The sequence below is a fragment of the Spermophilus citellus genome (assembly GCF_964194105.1).
Source record: "Spermophilus citellus genome assembly, chromosome: 2".
Taxonomy (NCBI): Eukaryota; Metazoa; Chordata; class Mammalia; order Rodentia; family Sciuridae; genus Spermophilus; species Spermophilus citellus.
In genome coordinates, this window is record NC_138183.1 from 247,409,682 (window position 1) to 247,431,461 (window position 21,780).

Sequence of the window (21,780 nt, forward strand, 5' to 3'; positions counted from 1 at the left end):
GTACTGAGCCAATCCCCAAGCCCTAGTCTTTGAAACAGGGTCTGGCTATATTGCACAGAGTGAATTCCTGGGCTCAAGCACACCTACCACTTAAACCTCCATAGTAGTTGAGACTATGGGATCTTGATCTTAATAGTCTGCTTTGCAGTGCTAGGGATTGAACTCACAGTTTTACACGTTAGGCAGGTAAGTGCCATACATTGGGCTACATGTCTACTGCCCCTCCAACAATGGGAGACTTAGTAGTACTGGGGATTGAACCCAGAGGTGCTCTACCAGTAAGCTGCATCCCTAGCCCTTCACTTTTTTTTTTTTTTAACTTTTTTTTTTACACAAATGGAGCCCAACTTTTCACTTCTCTGGTTGTACATGATGTAGTCACACCATTCATGCAAGCATACCCAAAGAGTAATAATGTCCAACTCATTCCACCATCTCCCCCCACACCCCATCTACTCCCTCCCCTCTGTCCAATCCAAAGTTCCTCCATTCTTCCCTTGCCCTCCCCATTCCCTTACATTCCACTCCCCATTATGGATCAGCATCCACTTATCAAAGAAAACATTTGGCCTTTGGTTTTGGGGGATTGGCTTACTTCACTTAGCATATTCTTCAACTCCATCCATTTACCTGTAAATGCCATAATTTCATTCTTCTTAAAGGCTGAGTAATATTCCATTGTGTATATATACATCACAGTTTCTTTATCCATTCATCTATTGAAGGGCATGTAGGTTGGTTCCACAGTTTAGCTATTATGAATGGAGCCGCCATAAACATTGAAATGGCTGTGCCACTGTAATATGCCGATTTTAAGTCCTTTGGGTATAGACAGGAGTGAGACAGCTGGGTCAATGGGTCAAATGATTCCAAAGTTTTCTAAGGAATCTCCATGTGTACCATTTTACAATCCCACCAGCGATGAATCAGTGTATCTTTTCCCCCACATCATCACCAGCACTTATTGTTGCTTGAATCCTTGATGATTGCCATTCTGACTGGAGATGAAATCTGTCTTGATTTGCATTTCTCTTAATTGCTAGATATTGAGCATTTTTTTGTATATTTGTTGATTAATATATCTTTGGTTAAGTATCTGCTCATCTCCTTAGACCATTTATTGATGATTAGTACTTTTGATGTTAAGTTTTTGGAGTTCTTTATATACCCTGGAGATCAGTGCTCTATCTGATGTGCATGTGGTAAAAAGATTTTCTCCCATTCTGTTGGTTCTCTCTTCACATTGTTTCCTTTGCTGCAACACGTTTTAGCTGGAATCCATCCTATTTATTAATTCTTGATTTTATTTCTTGTGCTTTAGGAGTATTTTGTTAAGGAAGTCAGGTCCTAAGCTGATATGATGAAGACTTGGGCCTGCTTTTTCTTCTATTAAGTGCAATCTCTGGTCTAATCCCTAGGCCCTTGATCTACTTTGAGTTTTGTGCAGTAGCCCTTTACTTTTTTGAGGTAAGTTCTCCCTAAATTGCTTAGGCCTTAAATTTGAGACCCTCCTGCCTCAGCCTTCCAAGTAGCTGGGATTACAGATGTTGCCCACCACTCCAGGTTGGAAAATCATATGAAAGTGCTCTTAACTAAAGAGAAAGAGCCTCTGATGTGAGAACTTCTGACCTTATAGCTATTTCCATCCATGAGACATTAGCTCTGATCACAGCATTAACCAGGCCTACTAAAACCCAATGGCCTTGCTCAGCTTTGCTGTGAAAGTCATGCTATCTAGCAAGATGAAGGCAGCTTGTGCTTGCTCATTTTCCTGAAAACCAGGTGGCTTATGCTAAAATCAGACGAAAATGTCAGGCCCTTGGGCTCCTAGAGTATGTGGCTCAGGCCACAACTAGAATTCAGACATCTAGAAGTTATTTATGGTTTATTCCTTTATTATTTCTCCTTTTATCAAAACCTGTCACAGCTGGGGACCAAGTAAAAAAAAATTCCCACAAATATTTCCCCTGGTTCCCTGTTAGTTCTGCCCCAACCCCCCTACCCAGGGCCTCCGGCCAACCTTGGGCACACATGATCATCTCCCCCCACCCTCAGCCTTCTCCCAGCAATAAATATAGGTGACGTGATTCAATGAAATCACAACTGATTTCTCCATTTTGAATGCCCCAAAGGGACCAGAAGGGGGCAAAAGAAGTTTAATGCCCATCCTGTCTTAATCAAGGAGGCATGGAAACATTTTCCCCTCAAGGGACAGGGGAGGTTGAACTGCCCCTGCCAGAAATGCAGCAGCCCTAGAAGGAATTGGGGAGAGGAAAAGGTTGGGATGAAAGGGAAAAGGATGTTTTCCAGCAACTTCACTTCTTTGATCCATTCATTCATCCCTTATCAGATAAGGGGTGGTCCCAGTGTAGAAGTGGGGCAGAGAAAGGGAAGAGCTGGCAGGGTAGAACCAGGAGGAAGAAATAAAAGGAGAGGGCATTTTGGTGGGGGAGAAAGGGAAGAAGAAGAGGAACCCTAAACCTAAAGTTCACTGTCCTCATCTTCTTCCAAGAAATGGCATTAACACACAAGAGGCATGAATGGAGAAGTCTAGGGGAAATTTAGGGCCCTTTAGGAAGGGAAAGGGAAAGGGAGGCAAGGACCCTGTGGTCCCAAGTCTTTGCAAGTGAGTGTGCTCCAGGAAGAGCCACAGGATGCTGGGGGGATGAAAGGAAAGACTTGGAATCAACAGAACAGGAGAGGTGAGGAGGTCACAAGAGGAATTCAGAGCCCAAGCACAGTCCTCTCATCCTGTCCAGATGTTAGCAGAATCTGGGTCTTGGGATAAGAATTTTGAAGTCTGGGGAGGGTCAAACTCCAAGGCAGAAGAAAGGGCAGCTCTCACCACCACCACACCCTTCCCCCCTCAACCCAGAACATATCCCGTTGGTTATCGCAGATGAATACTCCAGTCAGATGACACATTGACACCAGGCTTGCGCAGTATCAACACAGAGGTCTCAGGGTCATACTGGAAGGATAGACGGCTTTCAGGAGATCCTGGAGAAGGAAGAAGAAAAAGCTTCATGGTCAGCAGTGAGCTGCTTCCCTACAGACAGACACCATCCCCAACCTCACCCATCTCACCTCCACTTCCCCTTTCCCTAACTTGGGGCCAGGTTAGTCACTTACCTTTTGTCTGAAGCACCACTGCTGCCGGCTTTCCAGCCCCCATTATCACCACCCGCTCAACCCAGACTGGTGTCTCAAAGTGGCTTTTGGGATCTGCTGAGCTGGAGGTGACAAAAACAAATGCCCACCAGGGGAAAAATGTCAGAGCAGAAAAAAGGAAACCCAACCAAAGTCAGGAGATGAGAAAAGAGCACAGTGAGCGATGGGCATCCCCAAGATGCTCCCCATAACCCTAAAAGGTACCCAGCTACCTGGAGACAAGTGTGTTGTCAGAGAACGAGAAATGACGCAGCAGGAACTCATGGCGATTCTGATAGTTAAATGTGTGGCCATCATCTAGAAAGAGCTGTCCTTGGGCCGTACCCTGAGCAGGAAGTAGGCAAGGTGAGTACCTGAGTTAAGAGGGAGCAAGGGAAACATCCCCAGGGACTAGGAAGGCAAGCTGATGGTTGAGGTCACTCTTCGTGTGCGTACTCACCTGGAGGCTGAGTGCGACAAAGAGAGTGATGGGGTCATCTTTCATACAGTCTGAAGAACGCCGCACACGCATCCATCGAGGCACAATTGTCCCTCCACGTTGGAACACAGGGATCTAGGGCAAAAGCAGTGCTGGTCTTAACTCTCCCGCATAGACCCCACAGCATCTTTTACTCTTGTTCATCTGTGCTCACAAGTACTGAACCACAAAGCACATGTTGTCATCCCTTCTGGAAACTTATAAGCAGATAGAGCTAGCAACTAAGCAGGCATACTCACACTGCTTAGAGTTACAGGCAGGTAGAGGGTCTGGGGACCATGATGCTTCTGGTAGCTATGAGTGTCATACCACACCTGTGGGTAATAGAAGAGATAAGATATTGGGTCACACAATGCACAGGGACATCCACCCTGTTTGCTTTCTTTGGCCTTCACCATCTTTCCCCACCATGTACTTCCATAACTTACCTCCCCTTGGCCAGGTAGATAGACCTGCACACCATGGGCCCCAGCATCTGACACGGGGTGAACCAGTAAGGCATCCCCTAAAACACACCAGAATCAACATGGCACTGAGGGGATCCGTTCTCAGGCCACAGAACACCAAAGCACCACCCTGCTAACTAATAGCCACACTCATTCCTCCCTCCCTGGGCCTCTGCAGAAATAGGTCTACAAGTGCTTCTCAGCCACAGCCCAATCCAACACTCTTGTCTTCCCATTTCTCACCAAGCAGGAACTGATCATCTATGCTGAAGGTGGTCACATCTTGAGGATACTGCACCCACAGGGGCCTAGGAAGTAAGCGAGAAAAGAAAGGAAGACACCTGCCATTAAACAGAAGTCAACAATGTTGCCCGAATAACTGGCAATGAGAATAGCACAGGGGTAAGATCCAAGAGCTTGCACCAGACAGTGCATGTGGGGTTCAGGTCTCGACTATGCAATCCCACCTTGTCTGTTCATTTCAACTTCTATCCCACCTTCCTGCCTCCACTCTTCTGCCAACCATTCTGCATAGCAATTTTCCAGAGGTCTCCTGGCACATCAATGGGTTCTTCAGAATCGGATCATATTTTCCTCTATAACCTCAACTCTTACCTCTCCCTCTGGTTCCCTACCCAAGCTCACTGGCTTTTTTTAATTCCTCAAACACAACAAACTCATTTCCACTTAAGATATATATATTTTTTAAAGGCTCATTTTTTTAAACTTAACTTATTTATTTTTTTATGCGGTGCTGAGGTTCAAACCCAGTGCCTCACACATGTGAGGCAAGTGCTTTACCACTGAGCCACAACCCCAGCCCTAGATATTTTTTTATACTGAGGATTAAATCCAGGAGTGCATTACCACTGAACCACATTCCAAGCTATTTTTTTTTTTTTTTAGAGAGAGAATTTTAATATTTATTTTTTAGTTTTCGGCGGACACAACACCTTTATTTGTATGTGGTGCTGAGGATCGAACCCGGGCTGCATGCATGCCAGGCGAGCGTGCTACCGCTTGAGCCACATCTCCAGCCCTCCAAGCTACTTTTTGAGACAGGCTGTCACTAAGCTGATTAAAGCCTCACTAATTGCTGAGGTTGGCCTCGAACTTGCAATTCTCCTGCCTCATCTCTCAAGCCACTGGGAATACAGGCACAGGCCACCACACCACAAATGGCTATACTTTTTTTTTTTTTTAAAACAAATGACTATACTTTAGAATTTTTTTTTTTTTTTGGGGGGGTACCAGGGATCAAACTCAGGGGCACTCAACCACTTAGCCACATTCCCAGCCCTATTTTGCATTTTATTTAAAGACAAGATCTCACTGAATTGCTTAGTGCCATGCTTTTGCTGAGGCTGGCTTTGAACTCGAGATCCTCCTGCCTCAGCCTCCTGAGCCACTGGGATTACAGGCCTGTGCCACTGTGCCCAGCAAGACCTTGCCATTCTTGGGAATTTATTGATATTATTCATTCCCAATAATCTTCCCTTCACTCTTGATCTTGAATTTCCCACTCACTCTGGCTCCCCTCAAAGTGTACAGAGGGGAAGACACAGAAGAACCTTTACAAGGTTGTGTTAAGTGAAGAAAAAGGCCCTGAGATGCAACCTGGACCCCTGTCTCCCACCCACCTCAGTCCACTCTACCCAACTGAGTGTCTCACCTCATGACAGGAAACCCTTCACGATGGGCCTGATAGAAGAGGGTGTACCAGAAGGGCAGCAAAGAATATCGCTGGCCTAAGGCATCTCGGATTATCTCTTGGTACTGAGATGGCAACAGCCATGGCTCTCGCCGCCCAGTGTCCAAGTGGGCATGAGCCCGGAAGAATGGCTGATAGGCACCCATCTGGTACCAGCGTACAAGCAGCTCTGGTTCTGGATTCTTGAAGAATCCCCCCACATCAGCTGAGAGAGGGGAGGGAAGGAGCAGAATAGAAAAAGAAGGTAAAAGAGAGATGTTGTCTGAGAAGCTTCCCAAACGTTCTCCACCCTCCAGACTCTCAGTTCTCTGCTCATGCCTAGGTCTTGTGCCCTCTATTTTGCCACTCTGCCACCAACCAAGGCCCCAAATTCCTCCCCCTCTTACCACCACAGAAGGAAAGTCCCACCAGCCCTAGGCTGAGACACATAGGGATAGTGATCTTCAAGTGACCCCACTCTGCAGTGTTGTCCCCTGTCCACACAGCTCCTGAGGAAGACAAGAGGGAAGGAGCTTGTAACATAGAGAAGGTGCTCAGTATTCTATACAGGTGATATCTCTGACCCGCCACATCTGCTCTGGGGCCCCAGGATCCTCTGAAGATGCAGAGTTCACAGGAATACTTAAACAGGGTGGGGCTGTATCTCAGTGGTACAGCATTTGCCTAGTATGTGTGAGGCACTGGGTTGAATCCTCAGCACCATATAAAAACCAATCAATCAATAAAGGTATTGTGTCCTTTTTTTTTTTTTTTAAATTTTTTCTAGGGGGTTGGGGATGTAACTTAGTTGGTAGAATGCTTGCCTCACATGCACAAGGCCCTGGGTTCAATCCCCAGAACCACCAAAATGAATAAATAAATAAATAGATAAATAAAAATTCTAGTGCTCACTTTGGCAACACACATACTAAAAGTGGAACGATACAGAGATGATTAGCATGGCCCCTGCGCAAGGATGACACGCAAATTTGTGAAGCATTCCATATTTTTAAAAATATTTATTTTTTAGCTGTAGTTGGATACAATATCTTTATTTTATTTATGTATTTTTATATGGTGCTGAGGATCAAACCCAGGGCCTCACACGTGCTAGGCGAGTGCTCTACCGCTGAGCCACAATCCCAGCCCAAGCATTCCATATTTTTTATGAAACTAAATAAACATGTCTTAAAAAAAAAAACAAAAATTTTTTTTTTTTTTTGGTTTTTTAAAAAATGAACACTTGAACAGGAACTGAATTTCCCACTTACTCTGGCTCCCCTCACAGTGCACAGCTGGGAAGACACAGTGTGCAGCTCGCCAAGAACCAGGCCCAGGCCAGGGGTCCTTCACATCATTCTGCCACGGCTCTCTTCTCCAAGTTTGTTTGTTTCATTATTCATTTATTTATTTGGTACCAAGGAGTAAACCCTGGGAACTTAACCCCTGAGCCACATCCCCAGCCCAGTTGCTTAGGGCCTAGCTAAGTTGCTAAGGCTGGTTCTGAACTTGTGATTCTCCTGCCTCAGATTCCTGAGCCACTGAGATTATTATAGGTATGTGCCACCACACCTGGGTCTTTCTTCCAAATCTTACCAAAGCGCTGGGAGCCAGCGAAGAAAGCCCTGCTCAGGACGAAGGGACGTTCTATGCCACCGGAGCGCTGTATTAACCCATCAGCAGTTGCCATGTGCTGGGTGGGGAGAATAGAGAAGAGGGGAAGCGAAAAGTAAAAGCTATCTCTCATCTGTTGGCAGCTGCCTGGTCCTCAGTCTCTGGGCCTTGTCTTCCCTCTTTCCGCCAACTCCCCTTTCCACCCCTTACCACATAGAAGCCATAGATGTTATGGATGTCCCGGTGCTCCCAGCCCCCATAATGCTGGGCATCCTTGAGCATGGTAACCTCAGGACCATTGAACACAGATGGTTCATTCATGTCATTCCAGACATAGAGGTTGGGAGCTGAGCCCTGGGAATATACGCAAAAAAGGGTGGACAAAGGAGAGAAAGAAGACAGAGTATCAGAGCAGAAAGCTCCTGGAATCTAGAAAGATCTATTTTTTAGGGTTCTCCTGGGATCATCAAGGCCCCCCAATGCATTACAGGCAACCAGCGAAAGCAGAATTGGCAAGCAAAAACACCTCAGGGAGACAGGGTGGGGAAAATAAATAAGAATTGTGGCCTTTCCTACCTCATAATTGTCAAAGCTGAACATGTTAGCCCACCAGGCTCTCATCACGGGATTAGTAAAGTCAGGGTAACCAGCTGAGCCTAGAAGGTAAAGGTGGTTCTCAATCCCTCAAGGGGCAAAAAAAGCCACCTTCCTAAAACCCTGGCCTCCCAAATGCCTCTCCTTCAGCTCTTGGCCTGCCTACCTGGCCAGCACCAGCCCTCATAGTCAGAGCCATCCCGAGTTTTAACGTACAGCCCCTGGTTCCGCAGCTCTTCGTGAACTCGGTATCCAGAGTCTACCTTGATGTGGGGGTCCACAATGGCTACCAGCTGGGACAAGGAAGATGGTGGTCAGAGTTCTCCAGAGCTAGCAAGTCTCGGCCTTACCCTGAGAAGACCAATCATGGCTGCAGTTCCCTTACCTTCCGCCTCTTGGAGGCCAAGTGCTCAAGCATGGTGAGGGGCTGAGGGAAGCGGCTGGGGTCCCAGGTGAAGTATCGCTTGCCATCAGCATGTTCAATATCCAGCCAGATGACATCACAGGGCAGGTTGTGATCATCAAAACCCTGATCCACTTCTAGCACATCAGCCTCATCCCGGTAGTTCCAGCGGCTCTGATGGTAGCCGAGGGAGAAGAGCGGGGGCAATGCCTGGGTTCCTGCGGGTTCATTGAGGGGTGGGGGTCACAATGGGGATCAGGCCCCAAACTGGGGTTAAAGAGGACACTCAGAAATTGATGAAGATATAAGCTTGTGGAAGGTTATAGGGTGCAGGTTCAGAAACAGCCTGGGACTCAGGACTTTTGAAAAGTTACAGAATCAACCCTGTCAAGAAAACAAGGGCAGAAAAATGACAGTGGTAACATTACACACACCTGTGAGACTAGCATACTGCCGAAAAATGTCAAAGACCGAGGGTCCAAGTAGCAGGAAGACATCAATGATGCCACTCTCTGACATCCAGCGAACATCTGTCTGTGGGGTCTCCCCAGAGCCCTGCAGATAGTCTAGCATCTTCCCAAACAGGGTCTACAGCAACACCAGACAAAAGCAACAATTTTTCTCTGGAGTCATAAGAGCTGGCCCCTAATATCTCACTTTGGTATGAAATTAAATGTCACTTCCTCAAGGAGGCTTTCCTGGAGCAGATATCTAAAGCAAGCCTGCCCCCGCCCCCACACACACACACATTAAGTATTAGCACTTAACCACCCCTGAACACATCTTGCCTTGTTAGTAGTTGAAATGTCTTTCTCCCTGAAAGTAAGGACATTTTTTTTTTTAAGAGAGAGAGAGAGAGAATTTTTAATATTTATTATTTTTTTTAACTTTCGGTGGACACAACATCTTTGTTTGTGGTGTTGACGATCGAACCCGGGCCGCACACATGCCAGGCAAGCGCGCTACTGCTTTGAGCCACATCCCCAGCCCGAGTAAGGACATTTTCAAGCCTGGTAAGAACATGTCCCCAGCACCTAGAAGAGTGCCTAACACATAATGAACTAATAACAAGTGGAAACCCTTAGTCCAGAGACAGCCATGACTTTGCCATAAATGTGTCATCTGGAAATGACCAGGGAACTCAAGAAGCTTCCCAGAAGGCCCAGGCACCTTCTTTCAGCCAGTCCCCACCAGCCTCTCCATACTCATGCTCCCCAAATCCTGTTTTAAGGTTCATCAGACTCCCTCCCTCCTCCTCTCTTCCCTGCCTGCATTCTTACCTTCCCTGCAGTGTTAGAAGATATATCAACCCAGGTCTCAGCAGCATTGAGCCAGAAGATGCCCAAATCTCGATGAGGGTTGTGTGCAAGGAGCACAGGTACAGACCCATACAGGGCCATTGGGTTATCCAGTTCATACTGGAACACATCCAAGTTGTACAGGCGATACGGTTCCCCACCCCTGGTGGTAGACACACAGACCAGGCTAACAACTGGCTGCAGGCCACAGCACACACAACCCCCATCCCACAGACACAGCTGAAAGATGAAAACAGGCTCCTCTGGCCTTTCCCAAAAGAATAATTTTCTAAATATCAAAGGTGGCCCAGACACAGGATAAAATCCATGTTTGTCTGGAATATCCACCTGCATGCACATTTCTCAAAGCCCTGGCTTCCTTCCTTCTGCTCCTTCCTCCTCCCACATTTTTTTTTCTTTGCACTACTGGGGATTGAACCCAAGGACACTTTATCCCTAGGCTACATCCCTAGTCCCCACCCCCATTTTATTTTTTCATTTTTATTGAGGACAGGGTAACTGGGGATTTAACCCAGAAGCAATTTATAACTGAGCTACATCCCCCAGCCCTTCCTTTATTTTTTATTTTGAGATTAGGTCTTAACCATATTGCTTACGGCTTCACTAAATTGCTGACGCTGGCCTTGAACTTGCAATCCTCCTGCCTCAGACTCCTAAACTGCTAGAATTACAGGTGTATTCCACTGTGCCTAATATCCCAGTTTTTATTTTTTATTTTGAGACAGGGTCTCACTAAGTTGCCCAGGCTGGCCTCAAATTTGCCATCCTTCTGCCTAGGCCTCTGAACTAGCTGGGGTTACAGGTGTGCACCAACATGCCTGGCTCCTCCCACACGCAGACATCAGCATGGGACTCACTCAGTGACCTTCAGCCTCAAGTTGTCTGCATGCTCAGGGATTCCATACACATGCTCCATGCCTGGCAGAGAGAAGTCCAAACCCACAGAAGTAGGGCCTGGAAGAAAAGAAAGGCTGAGCTCTATAGCTTTTGCTTGGCAAGGACTCCCTGCACCCCTGCCCAGGTCTCTCCCAGCCCCTCACCATATGGCTTGCTGTCAGAATGAGTTTTGAATGTCTCCTCCCAGGCTCCTGGCTCATCTTTCTCTGCCTTCCCTTGAGTATCCTCTGGCTGTAAGAAGGAAAATGGACCACTACCCATTCATACACCAGCTCTTTCTTACCCAACTTGTTTTCTAGATCCCATCCATGATGGTGAGACTAAACTCAAGTTTCTTGTGGGCCTTCCCCCTCCAGCCTCCCAGCCAGCCCTATCATCCAACCACGCACCCACTCCAACTTGCCTCGTCACCATCCCCAGGCGTTTCCTTGGGCTGGGCCCCATCGCCCTCAGCGGGGTCTTTTGATCCTTGCCTGGAAGGTAGGAGAGCTGTCTGCTCCAATCCAGAGGGGGCAGGGACGAGGGGCTAGTGGAAGGAGGGGTAGGGGAATAGAGAGCCAAGGGTCCAAAGGAATGAATTGGAGGAAGGGACTGAATGTAAAGCTTGGAGAGGGACCCCAGTGAGCAAGTACGTTTTCGAAGGATGGAGAAAGAACCGAGAAAGGGAAATGAATAAATGCTACCAAGAGGTGTCTTCCACACATGGGCCCAAATCACCAGCCTCTTAGAGCATCCCAGAAGAGACAGGCAGGGTGACTTAGGAGCCTATATTCTGAATGTTAGTCCCAGCTCTGCTGCCTCTATTGAGAGACTGGCCCAGATGCCCTCAATGCAGCTTAGGCTCCTGGCCTGACACAGGGTTTTGCAAAGAAAAGTGGGTCAGACCACAGCAAGCCTCTCCAAATACTTAGAGGGACTTCCAGAGGTTTTTACCAAACAATGTTCTCAAGGGCATCTAGAAAGCAGCTCTGCACAAAATCCCAGCTACATCTCAAATAAAAGTCAGGAATCCTAGGCAGCATCCCTCCACCCCTTGGCAAAGCAATAAGCTCCCTACATTCCTTAAGAACTTCCAGTACTTCTTTCTCCGGGGCGGGGGGTGGGCGGGCAGCCAGGGAATAGGGAACAGGGGCCCAAATACCACATCATGGGGAAATGGGGTTGGGTGAAGGGCAGGGCATAGAAAGGTTTGGGGGCATCTTCCCCAAAGGGTCAGAGTGAAGGGTGGGAAAGGGCAGAGGAACAGATACAGTACCAGTGGCCATGGATTTACCTAGAGAAAAGGTTCTTGATCTTATCCCATATGCTACCGAGCGTGAGACTAACTTTATCCGAGAAACTGGGGCAGGAGGAGATGAGTAGGGAAAGGGAAAAGGAGGCACAAAACCAACACAAAAACAGAAACATAAAAGTGAGTTTCAGTCGACAAACTTTCAGAGATGGGGGGAAAAAAAGAAATCAAAATAAATAAATAAATAAATAAAAAGGAAGAAAATAAACTTGGGAAATGTGATGATGTGAGAAGGGGAAGAGGGAGAGGCAGACCCAGGCAGGCCTCCCAGAGGAGGTGCCCAAGGTTCAGCTCAGGGACAAAAGTGACTGGCTCCTGGTCTATACAGGAAATGGAGAAAACTACAACCCAGGTCTGATTCCTACACTTCTTGATAAGTTCTCCCAGCCCCCAGCCCCTATCTGGCTATCCTGCCATCCAATCTCCTCCCAGGAACCCAGTGCCAGATCCCACAAAAATCCCTAGGCTCTTTCACAGTAGGCGATTCCCTGCAGTCCCAACCCCTGCACTCACGGGACCCTGCGGGCCCTCTGGTGCTCAAACTCCAGGAGTCCTCGGGCATTGACACTGAGCAGAAGGCTACGGTCCTCTAGCAGGTCAAGGCGGAACGGCCGTGCTGTTAAGATGATTTTGTAGGGTCCCTCAGCCACTGTCAGCTCCACACTATTGTCATCACGGCCAGATACAGAAAGCCTGGGAAAGAGATCAAAGGGGATATAAGCAAATACAAAGGGGCAAGAGAAGTCCTAACACTTCAAGAAAGGACCTGCTAAAAGCTATAGGCAGTGGGATAATAATGCCGGGACAGACAAACAGATTTAAAGAACCAAATAAAGAGCCAGGAAATAAACTCAAGTATTCTTAAAACTCTGAAATGTAACAAGGAGGCAATGGCAGATCAGTAAGGAAAGGAGAAGAAAAAAATTAATTTTACATATAGAAAACAAAAACAAAAAAACACTTGTACCACTGTGCCCAGCTTAACACATTCTTACCTTGTTCCAGATACAAATATAAACTTCAGAAAGATTATGGATTGAAAACAATTTTTTTTTTTTTTGGTATTGGAGATTGAACCCAAGCCCTAGCATATGCTAGGCAAGGGCTCTACCACTGAGTATCCTAAGTCTCATCACTTAAAATTTAATAAGCTTTAGAAAATATAAACAAAAATTTTTTTGACCTTGAGGTAGACAGGGATTACTTTTTCTTTCTTTTATTTATTTTTTTTAAGAGAGAGAGAGAGAATTTTTTTTTAAATATTCATTTTTTAGTTTTCAGCGGACACAACATCTTTGTTGGTATGTGGTGCTGAGGATCGAACCCGGGCCGCACGCATGCCAGGCGAGTGCGCTACCGCTTGAGCCACATCCCCTGCCCCATCTTTCTTTTATTTATTTTTTTGAGACAGAGTCTTATTATGATGCCCAGGCTGACCTTGAACACCTGGGTTCAAGTAATCCTCCTGCCTCTGTCTGCTGAGTAGCTGGGATTACAGGTGCATAATCCCATGCTGGGTTGAGATATTAAAACACAAGGCATAATGTGCTAAGACCAGAAGGTAAAAAGACTGAAACATTTTAAGAACATTAACATTAGGAATTTCTACTTATTAATCCACCTACAGCCAGGTATGGTGGCACACACTTGTAATCCCAATGGCTGAGGCAGGAGGATCTCAAAGTCAACGCCAGCCTCAACAACTTAGTAAGGCCCTAAGTAACTAAGTGAGACCTGTCTCAAAATAAAAAAAATAAAAAGGGCTGGATATGCAACTCAGTGATTAAGTGCTCCTGGGTTCAATCCCTGGCAATAAATAAATAAATACATATGTATATAAATAGGGATGTGGCACAGTGGTTCAGAACCCCTGGGTTCAATCCCTGGAACCCTGATATCAAAACAAACAAACAAATAAACCAAAACAACCCACTTAAACAAGTGGAGTTGGTGGTACACACCTGTATTCCCAGCTACTTGGGAGTCTGAGGCAAAAGGATCTCAAATTCAAGGCCAGATTGAATAACTTAGCAAGACCCTCAAAATAAAGCCAAAAAGGGATAGGCATGTAGCTCCGTGGCAAAACATTTGATCAGCAGGTTTAAGGTTCTGGACTCATTCCCCAGTACGACAAACAAAACAAACAACACCTTTTAGAGGTTATCAAGAACAAGGAAAGTTTGAGAAGTTATCTCAGTCCAGAGCAGCCTAAGGAGATATGACAACTAAATGTCACATAGAATCAATGGAAAAGGACACTAGGTAGAAACTAAGAAAATCTACATACAATATAGGTTTTGTATATATTGTATATACAGGGACAGACCAATAATGCATTATTGGGCTGGGGTTGTGGCTCAAAGGTAGAGCACTCGCCTACGACGCGTGAGGCACTGGGTTCGATCCTTAGCACCAAATAAAAATAAAATAAAGACATTGTGTTCATCTATAACTACAAAATAAATACTTAAAAAAATGCATCACTACCAATTCATTAGGTATGATAAATGAACCACAATAATATTAACAATTATTAGGGCAAATAATTGGACAAATATTATGAACAATATTAACAATAATTAATAATTAAAGTAAACTAAGTACAGGGAATATGGAAATACAATAGCCTGAAATTTGTGATCCTCCTACCTTGGCCTCCTGAGTAGCTGTTATTACTAACATGCACTATCATGCCCATCTCAAGTTTTTTTTTTTGTTTTGTTTTGTTTTTGTGGTTCTGGAGATTGAACTTAGGTCTTTGCACATGCTAGGCAATGCTCAAACATTGAGCTACATTTCCAACCCTCAAGTTTAATGAGCAAAAGTTGTAAACTATCACCTCACAGAATACTAAGCCAGAATGACAAATATATGAAGAGATACACGATTTCATTAATAAACTGGGAAAGACAACCAAGTCAAGCCCACTACATAATAGAATTTTATACACCTATTTTACGGATGAAAATTAAATCCATTCCTACCAAGTGTTGGAGAAGACATAGATTAGTGAGGCCACTTACAAATTGTTGGTGGAAATGTGAATTATTAAACAAACTGCTTTGGTTTTATCTTTGGAAGTTGATCATTTCCAAACTATACAATTCTGCAGTTCCTCTCCTGATCTATAAATCAAAGAGAAACTCCTGCTAGGGACAACAAGAGATATGTACAATAATGTTCACACCCACACTTTGGACAGTTAAACAATGAAAACAGCCCAAATACCTATCCACATAGAAATGAATAAATAAATCCAAATATATTCATACAACATAATACAGCAGTAAAAATGAACTAGACCTATATGCCACAAAATTAAAGTTATGTGAAAAAAGGGAATCTCAGAGAAACATCATCACAAAACCTCTAAGATGTTTTTCTATAACACTCAAAATCACATAATTTACTGCTCAGGCATATGTAGGTATGTATGTATGTATGTATACATGTAATATAAGAACAAAAACAAGGGAATAATAAACTTCAGAATAACCATCAACCTTTGGAAGAGAGTTAACAGTATAGGATGGTTAAGAATCTGATTAGGTTGGGTGGAGAGTTTATACAGTTTACGAGGTGAAGAGTTTATTATAGTATTTTCTTTTACTTTTTAATTTTTTTGTAGTTGTAGATGAACAGAATGTCTTTTATTTTTTTAATGTGGTGCTAAGAATCAAGTGCCTCACACATGCTAGGCAAGCGCTTTGCCACTGAGCTACAGCCCTAGCCCATATTATAGTATTTTCTAAATGAAGTACTCAAATTGAGTAATGCTATTCTGAATAGCTGAAGAAAACAAGGAAAAGGAAGGAAGAAAGGGAGAGCAAAGAGGGACAGACCAATGAACTAACCAGAGAAATAGCACATTACTAGAGTAAGATCTGTGCTTTGTTTATTTTTTCTTGTGACACCACACCTAGCCCAGGCCAGCCACAGAAGAGGGAGCAATACCTTTTGCTGAATGAATGAAGATAAAGAATAAAAGAGGGGGCTGGGGATGTGGCTCAAGTGGTAGTACGCTCGCCTGGCATGCGTGCGGCCCGGGTTCGATCCTCAGCACCACATACAAAGATGTTGTGTCCGCCAAAAACTAAAAAATAAAATATTAAAAAATTCTCTCTTAAAAAAAAAAAAAAGAATTAAAGAGAGCAGGGGGGGAGGTGGCACATGCCTGTAATACCAGCTACTCAGAAGGCTGAGCCAGAAGGATCACAAGTTTGAAGCCAGCCTCCAAAATAAGTGAGATCCTGTCTCAAAAAAATAAAATAATAAGGGCTGGGGTTGTAGCTCAGAGGTAGAGCCCTTGCCTAGCAAGTGCAAGGTCCTGGGTTCGATCCTCAACACCACATAAAAATGAATAAATAAAATAAAGGTATTGTGTCCAACTACAATTAAAAAATAAATATTTTTAAAAGTAAAAAATAAAATTATATAAAATTGAATGGGCTAGGAATGTAGCTCAGTGGTAGAGTGCCCTGGGTTCAATTCCCAGTACTGAAAGACAAAAAAAAAAAAAAAAAAAAAGAGTGGAAACAAATAAGTAAAACAACAAATATGTTAGGTTAGGAATGTACTCAGTGATAGAGTACTTCCGTAGCATACACAAAGTCCTAGGTTTCATCCCCAGTACTACCAATAAACAACAAAAGAGGCTGATGTTTCTCAGGAAAAACTTACCGGGCCGTGGGAGGATCAGCCACCAAAACATCTGGAACACGGTAACGGAGACGATGGGGCTCCAGCTCATCAATCCTAATCCGAGTCATGTTCTTTTGAAGCCCTTGGAGCTCCAGCACCAGCAATACCTAAGGGGAAAGAGGTTTGGATCTGGAGAAGGGGGAGGGGCTATATCATACAAAGTCCTATAGACCCAGGCCCTCCTAGGAGCCCTTTGCCTAAGGGGCCTGAGATCGGATTTCTTCACCAAGTAAAAGTCCCAAGATTTGGCCAACACAGGAAGCTGGCTCCAAGTTTCTCCCTCCCCAATTACCCCATAGCCATTTCCCCACAAATCTTCCTTGTGTTGCCTGACCTTAGTGACCTCGTGGATCAGATGGACTGTAAGGTCATCAGGACCAAGCTGCAGAGTTTCTAGCAAGGCACGGTAAGGAGAGAGGCCTGGCCGTATACTTCGTTGCCGCCTGCCAAATGCAACGGTTGAGAAGTAAGGTGGGAGGGCACCCCAATGTTCTAGGCACCTTTATCACCTACAGTGTCCTTAGGCTACCCATCTGCCATAGACACTTCTCACATCACACTACTTTCCAATCCACCCTCTCAGAAATGACATACTTGCAGAAGGAACTCTCTTCACAGGTCTTAAAGTTGCTTCTATCCACAGCAAAGGTAATCCCCAGGCAGACTCCTAAACATGCAAGTGCCAAACCTGCCCAAGACCTAGGGAGAAAAAGGATAAAGAGGGCACAATCAACCTGAGAGTCACGAAAGGCCCCCACCTTCCTGTCACAGCTTTAGAAAGACAGCTTTGGAAGTGGGGAGAAGGATAGAATCATATTAAATAGGAAAGAAGACAGAGTGAATACAGGGTAAAGGGTCAGGCCTGGGGAGATGACACACCAAAACCCTGTCTTCAAAAGCTAGAGGACGAGCTAAGGATGCAGTTCAGTGGTACAGTGCTTCCCTACCATACACAATCCCCTGTACCACAAATAAAATAAATAAAGGCAGAGAAAGTGAGCAGAGAGCATCTTTGGCCTTGAGAAGCCCTGTTATTGCCTCTGGTTACATCAGCCTCTCCTGGAAGGAAAGAGTAATAACCAGTCCCAGAGGAAATAGTGGTAAGGAGTGTGAATTACAGAAGCAAAGCAAGCTACACCTTTCTATTTTTTAGTACTGAGGACTGAATCCACTGAGCCACATCCCTGGCCCATTTATTTATTTTTAAATATTTTGTTTAGAGACAAGAGTCTCCACTGAATTGCTTAGTGTCTTACTAAATTGCTAAGGTTTGCTCTGAATTCGTGGTCCTCCTGCCTCAGCCTGGGATTATAGGTGTGCACCACCGTGCCTGGCCAAGCTATGCCTTTCATGGGCAAAGCATCAGGTGAACCTATAAAATAAAAAAATGAAAAATGAGGCCTATGGATGTGGCTCAGTGGTAACGCACTTGCCTAGCAAGTTCAATCCCTAGTGCTCCCCTTACACACACACACACACACACACACACACACACACACACAAAGGGGGAAGATAAAGTAAAACGTAAAAAAACAGAAGGAAAAAGGTTTAAAGGTATCTTCTTAGCTAGACTACTGGTCACAATTCCTAGGGTCCTAACTTCTCTAGCACCCTAGGCATCCTGTTCCTCTAATCTCTATTTTTACATCTTTAAAATATGTAATCTAAGCCACTCAGGAGCCTAAGGCAGGAGGATTCCAAGTTCAAGACCACTCTCAGCAACTTAGGGAGGATCTTGGGGATTTAGTGAGACTCTGTCTACAAATAAAAAATAAAACGGTCTGTGGAAGTACCTCAGTGGTAAAGCATCTCTGGGTTCAATCCCCAGTACCCCAAAAAACAAATCACCACTATCACTACCTAAGGCTTAAGAGAAGGTAAAACAGTATCAAGTCCTAATGTACTCTCCGGGACTGGTTACTTTGTATCCAAGCTTTCAATTGGCCTATAGTTTTTAAAGTATCAAAATCCTGGTCTCATCCTCAGAGATTATTATATATTTTGCTTGGAGTGGGGCCTGAGCCATCAATTTGTCTATTTTCCAAATTTCATACAGGACCTAAGTTTTATAACCCTTGCCTCCCTCTCCAACTTCATCTTTCTTTTCAGTTTCCCCTTTTATCACTTTGCTCTGAGCTACACTAGAGTTCTGACAGTTCTGAGAACATAGCAAGCTCCTTTTCTGCACAAGGCACAGGGATTAGAAGAAAAATATAATGGGAAGGAAAAAAAAATGAAGTATGGATGTACCCCCCCTTTGCTCTCATTACTAAATCTGAATACAGTTCAATTTTTTGTTGTTGTTGTTACTGAGGATGAACCCAGGAATGCTCACTGAGCTACATCCTCAGCTCTTATTTATTTTAGACAGGGTCTCACTCAGTTGCTTAAGGCCTCACTAAGTCACTGAAGCTGGCCTCAAACTTGCAATCCTCCTACTTCAGCCTCCCCAGCCACCAGCAGCACAAGCACAAGCTACTACATCTGGGCATCAGGTTTTGTTTTGTTTTTGATACTGGGGATTCAACCCAGGGGCACTTGACCACTGAGCCAACTCCCCAGCCCTATTTTGTATTTTATTTAGAGACAGGGTCTCACTGAATTGATTAGCGTCTCGCTTTTGCTGAAGCTGGTTTTGAACTCATGATCTTCCTATCTCAGTCTCCCCAACCCCTAGGATTACTAGCGTGTGCCACCATGCCCAGCTGGGCATCAGTTTTTTAAAAGGTCCCTGACTGAAGCGATGGCATGCTCCTACAGTCCCCAGCTACTAGACTGAACCCAGTTCTGCCTGACTCTGGGGCTTATGTACTTCAACATAGTGCATACTACAACACATTAATCACAGGTAGGATGAATTGTCTCAAGGAAGGCCTGTCTCAATGAGGACTATCACCTCAAGGTTCTCAATATGCTTAAGTGAAAGACAGAGGACTAGCAGATTTGTTTAAATTAAGTTATTTGAAGGATATATTCATCTATTCAGAGAAAACACTAAAATTTGAGAATTTCTCAAACTTTAGAGTTAAGAAACATATGCAGTGCTTTTTTTTTTTAAACTTTTTTTAGTTGTAGATGGACACAATGCCTTTATTTTATTTATTCTTATGTGGTGCTGAACCTAGTGCCTCACAATGTGCTAGGAAAGTGTTCTACCACCGAGCCACAACCCCAGCCCATACCTGCAGTGCTTACTAAATAAAGATTACCAAACTTTGGACACGTGCTTTTTTATTTTTTTATTTTTTGTGGTCCTGGGGATCAAACTCAAGGCTTTGTACATGCCAGGCAAGCACTCTAACACATCCCCAAACTTTAATATGTGTGTTTTAAACATGTCCTCCCCACCCCAGTACTGAGAATTGAACCCACTGAACTACCTACTCAGTCCTTTTTGAGACAGGGACTCACGAAGTTGCCTAAGCTGGCCTCAAACTTGTAATCCTTCTGCCTCAGCCTCCTGAGTATTCAAGATGCTCTCCGGATGACTCTGATGAGAGCAGTCCAAAGCACACTCTCTGGGAAGTATTCCAAAGAGGGCAGGGTGAGACAGAAGGACACAGGTTTCTTCTAAGCAATATAACTCTGCCATTTATAACAACATAACTAAAGGCAGGGCCTACTATACACATTGTGGGTAGCATTAATCTCAGTATCTGCTTGGAAGCTAAAGGCAAACAAAATTACCAGAGGACTAGAGATGTAGATCAGTGATACAGCACTTGCCTAGCATGTGAGAGGCCCTGAGTTCGGACCCCAGCACCACAAAGTTAAAAAAGAAGAAAATTACCAGATTGGAGATCACAGGACACAGTAAGCTCTCTAGTGTCAGAATTTGCAAGGCAAGCACTCTACACCAGGTCTGTCAAAAAAACTGAGGAAAATGCTAGGCACTGGTGAATAGGCCAAGTAGAAATAATTACAAGCAAAACAAGCAGAAGAAATGTTACCAGAACTCAACAGCAAGACATGCAGCCCAAGTCCTAAAGGGTGACTACCTAAAGGCATATTAGTAGCCCAAAGCGGCAGTCATCAGTTCAGCGAATTACATACTCTGTTGGAGCCCAAACTAGAGCCCTATTTCCAGTCTATATGATCGATTTGGAGAGATGCCACAGGGAGAAGGTTTCTAAAGGACCTCTCAACTATGACCTGTTGAAAGGTCCTAAGGATTCAGGGATGTCTTGGACATCTCAAACAAGAGGTGTTCACAAGCCAAAGTTAAAAATGAGCTGCAGGGCAATTTACACCTGCTGTTTCAAATCACAGGCTTCTGAAGTTTATGATCCACCTTTTCTTCACTACTGCAGGCGGGCAGTACATACAGCCTCTTCAACCTCACTATCCGTTAGGTTCTGGTAAACACTTTGTGGAGCTGATGTGTTTAGAACTTTTTTTCTTCTTCTTCTTGATATTATAAACTCGAAAGAGCAGACCAAACTATTCGATTACATGTTGTGTTTGAGCAACATCGTCCAAACAGATTATGAACTTACTGGATCCTGCCCCAGCCGTGCCCAGCAATCGTGGGGATGAATTAGCCAGGGCTGGTGCCCACGTGAAGACAGACAACGGCAGGGCTGGGAGTAGGAGGGACAAAAAGGATAATACAGGATGTACTGCGGGCCACGATGCTTCCTGCCCGGCCAAGAGGTAGGACAACAGGCTGCTTTCCCTGAAGCCCGACTGTGTCTCCTCCCCCCATTCTACCTCCCCCGACGGCCCTGCGCACTGCAGGAAAAAGGCAGCGGCGCTGACCGTGGCGAGCCGCCAGGGCAGAACTTCGACTGCTAGCGGCCAAGGCCAAACAGAGCACATAGCTGCGACCTTTTTGAGCCGCCGGGCGAAAGCTAAGAGCCCCCAAAGCAAGGGCTGCCAACGACGCGAGGATCTACCGCGGAGAAGCAGGTATCCCGCCTCCAGAAGGATAAAGGGCTGTCGCAAGGCCAGGGATGATAGAGAGACAAACAGAAAAGAACAATAACGGGCTTGGGCTATCTAGGAGCGTCCGGACGTGCCCCCGCGTTCCCGGCTCCTCACCGCCTCCTACGCGCCGCCACTGCCGCTACCGCCGCCATCTTGTGCCGGGTTTGCTCTTTGACCCCGAATTTCCCCACCCCCTGCGCACGTTGAGACACGTATCATAGTACCCACCCCTTCCGGCTTTCTGATTGGC

General features: G+C 45.1%; 1 protein-coding gene across 5 annotated transcripts; it reads right to left on the reverse strand.

Moving 5' to 3' along the window:
• Positions 1 to 1,663: 1,663 nt before the first annotated feature.
• Positions 1,664 to 21,720, reverse strand: GANAB (glucosidase II alpha subunit). Of its 5 annotated transcripts, none has more exons than XM_081281295.1 (25): positions 21,645 to 21,720; positions 17,199 to 17,303; positions 16,939 to 17,047; positions 16,584 to 16,711; positions 12,417 to 12,596; positions 11,886 to 11,951; positions 11,012 to 11,085; positions 10,756 to 10,839; positions 10,573 to 10,669; positions 9,677 to 9,857; positions 8,831 to 8,984; positions 8,379 to 8,614; positions 8,160 to 8,286; positions 7,976 to 8,055; positions 7,610 to 7,753; positions 7,382 to 7,478; positions 6,193 to 6,294; positions 5,768 to 6,011; positions 4,339 to 4,403; positions 4,078 to 4,154; positions 3,889 to 3,963; positions 3,611 to 3,724; positions 3,384 to 3,496; positions 3,133 to 3,233; positions 1,673 to 3,000 (listed from the first exon to the last, which is right to left on the reverse strand). In XM_081281295.1, the coding sequence occupies exons 1-25, from the start codon at positions 21,680 to 21,682 to the stop codon at positions 2,891 to 2,893; spliced, it is 2,901 nt and encodes a 966-aa protein (XP_081137421.1). In that variant the 5' UTR covers positions 21,683 to 21,720; the 3' UTR covers positions 1,673 to 2,890. The 5 variants fall into 5 exon arrangements, with proteins under 5 accessions (XP_081137424.1, XP_081137421.1, XP_081137423.1 ...); XM_081281294.1 differs by having other exon boundaries at positions 1,678 to 3,000; positions 10,756 to 10,843; positions 11,016 to 11,085; positions 21,645 to 21,719; XM_081281298.1 differs by lacking the exon at positions 16,939 to 17,047 and having other exon boundaries at positions 1,664 to 3,000; positions 10,756 to 10,843; positions 11,016 to 11,085; positions 21,645 to 21,674.
• Between the last annotated feature and the right edge of the window lie 60 nt (positions 21,721 to 21,780).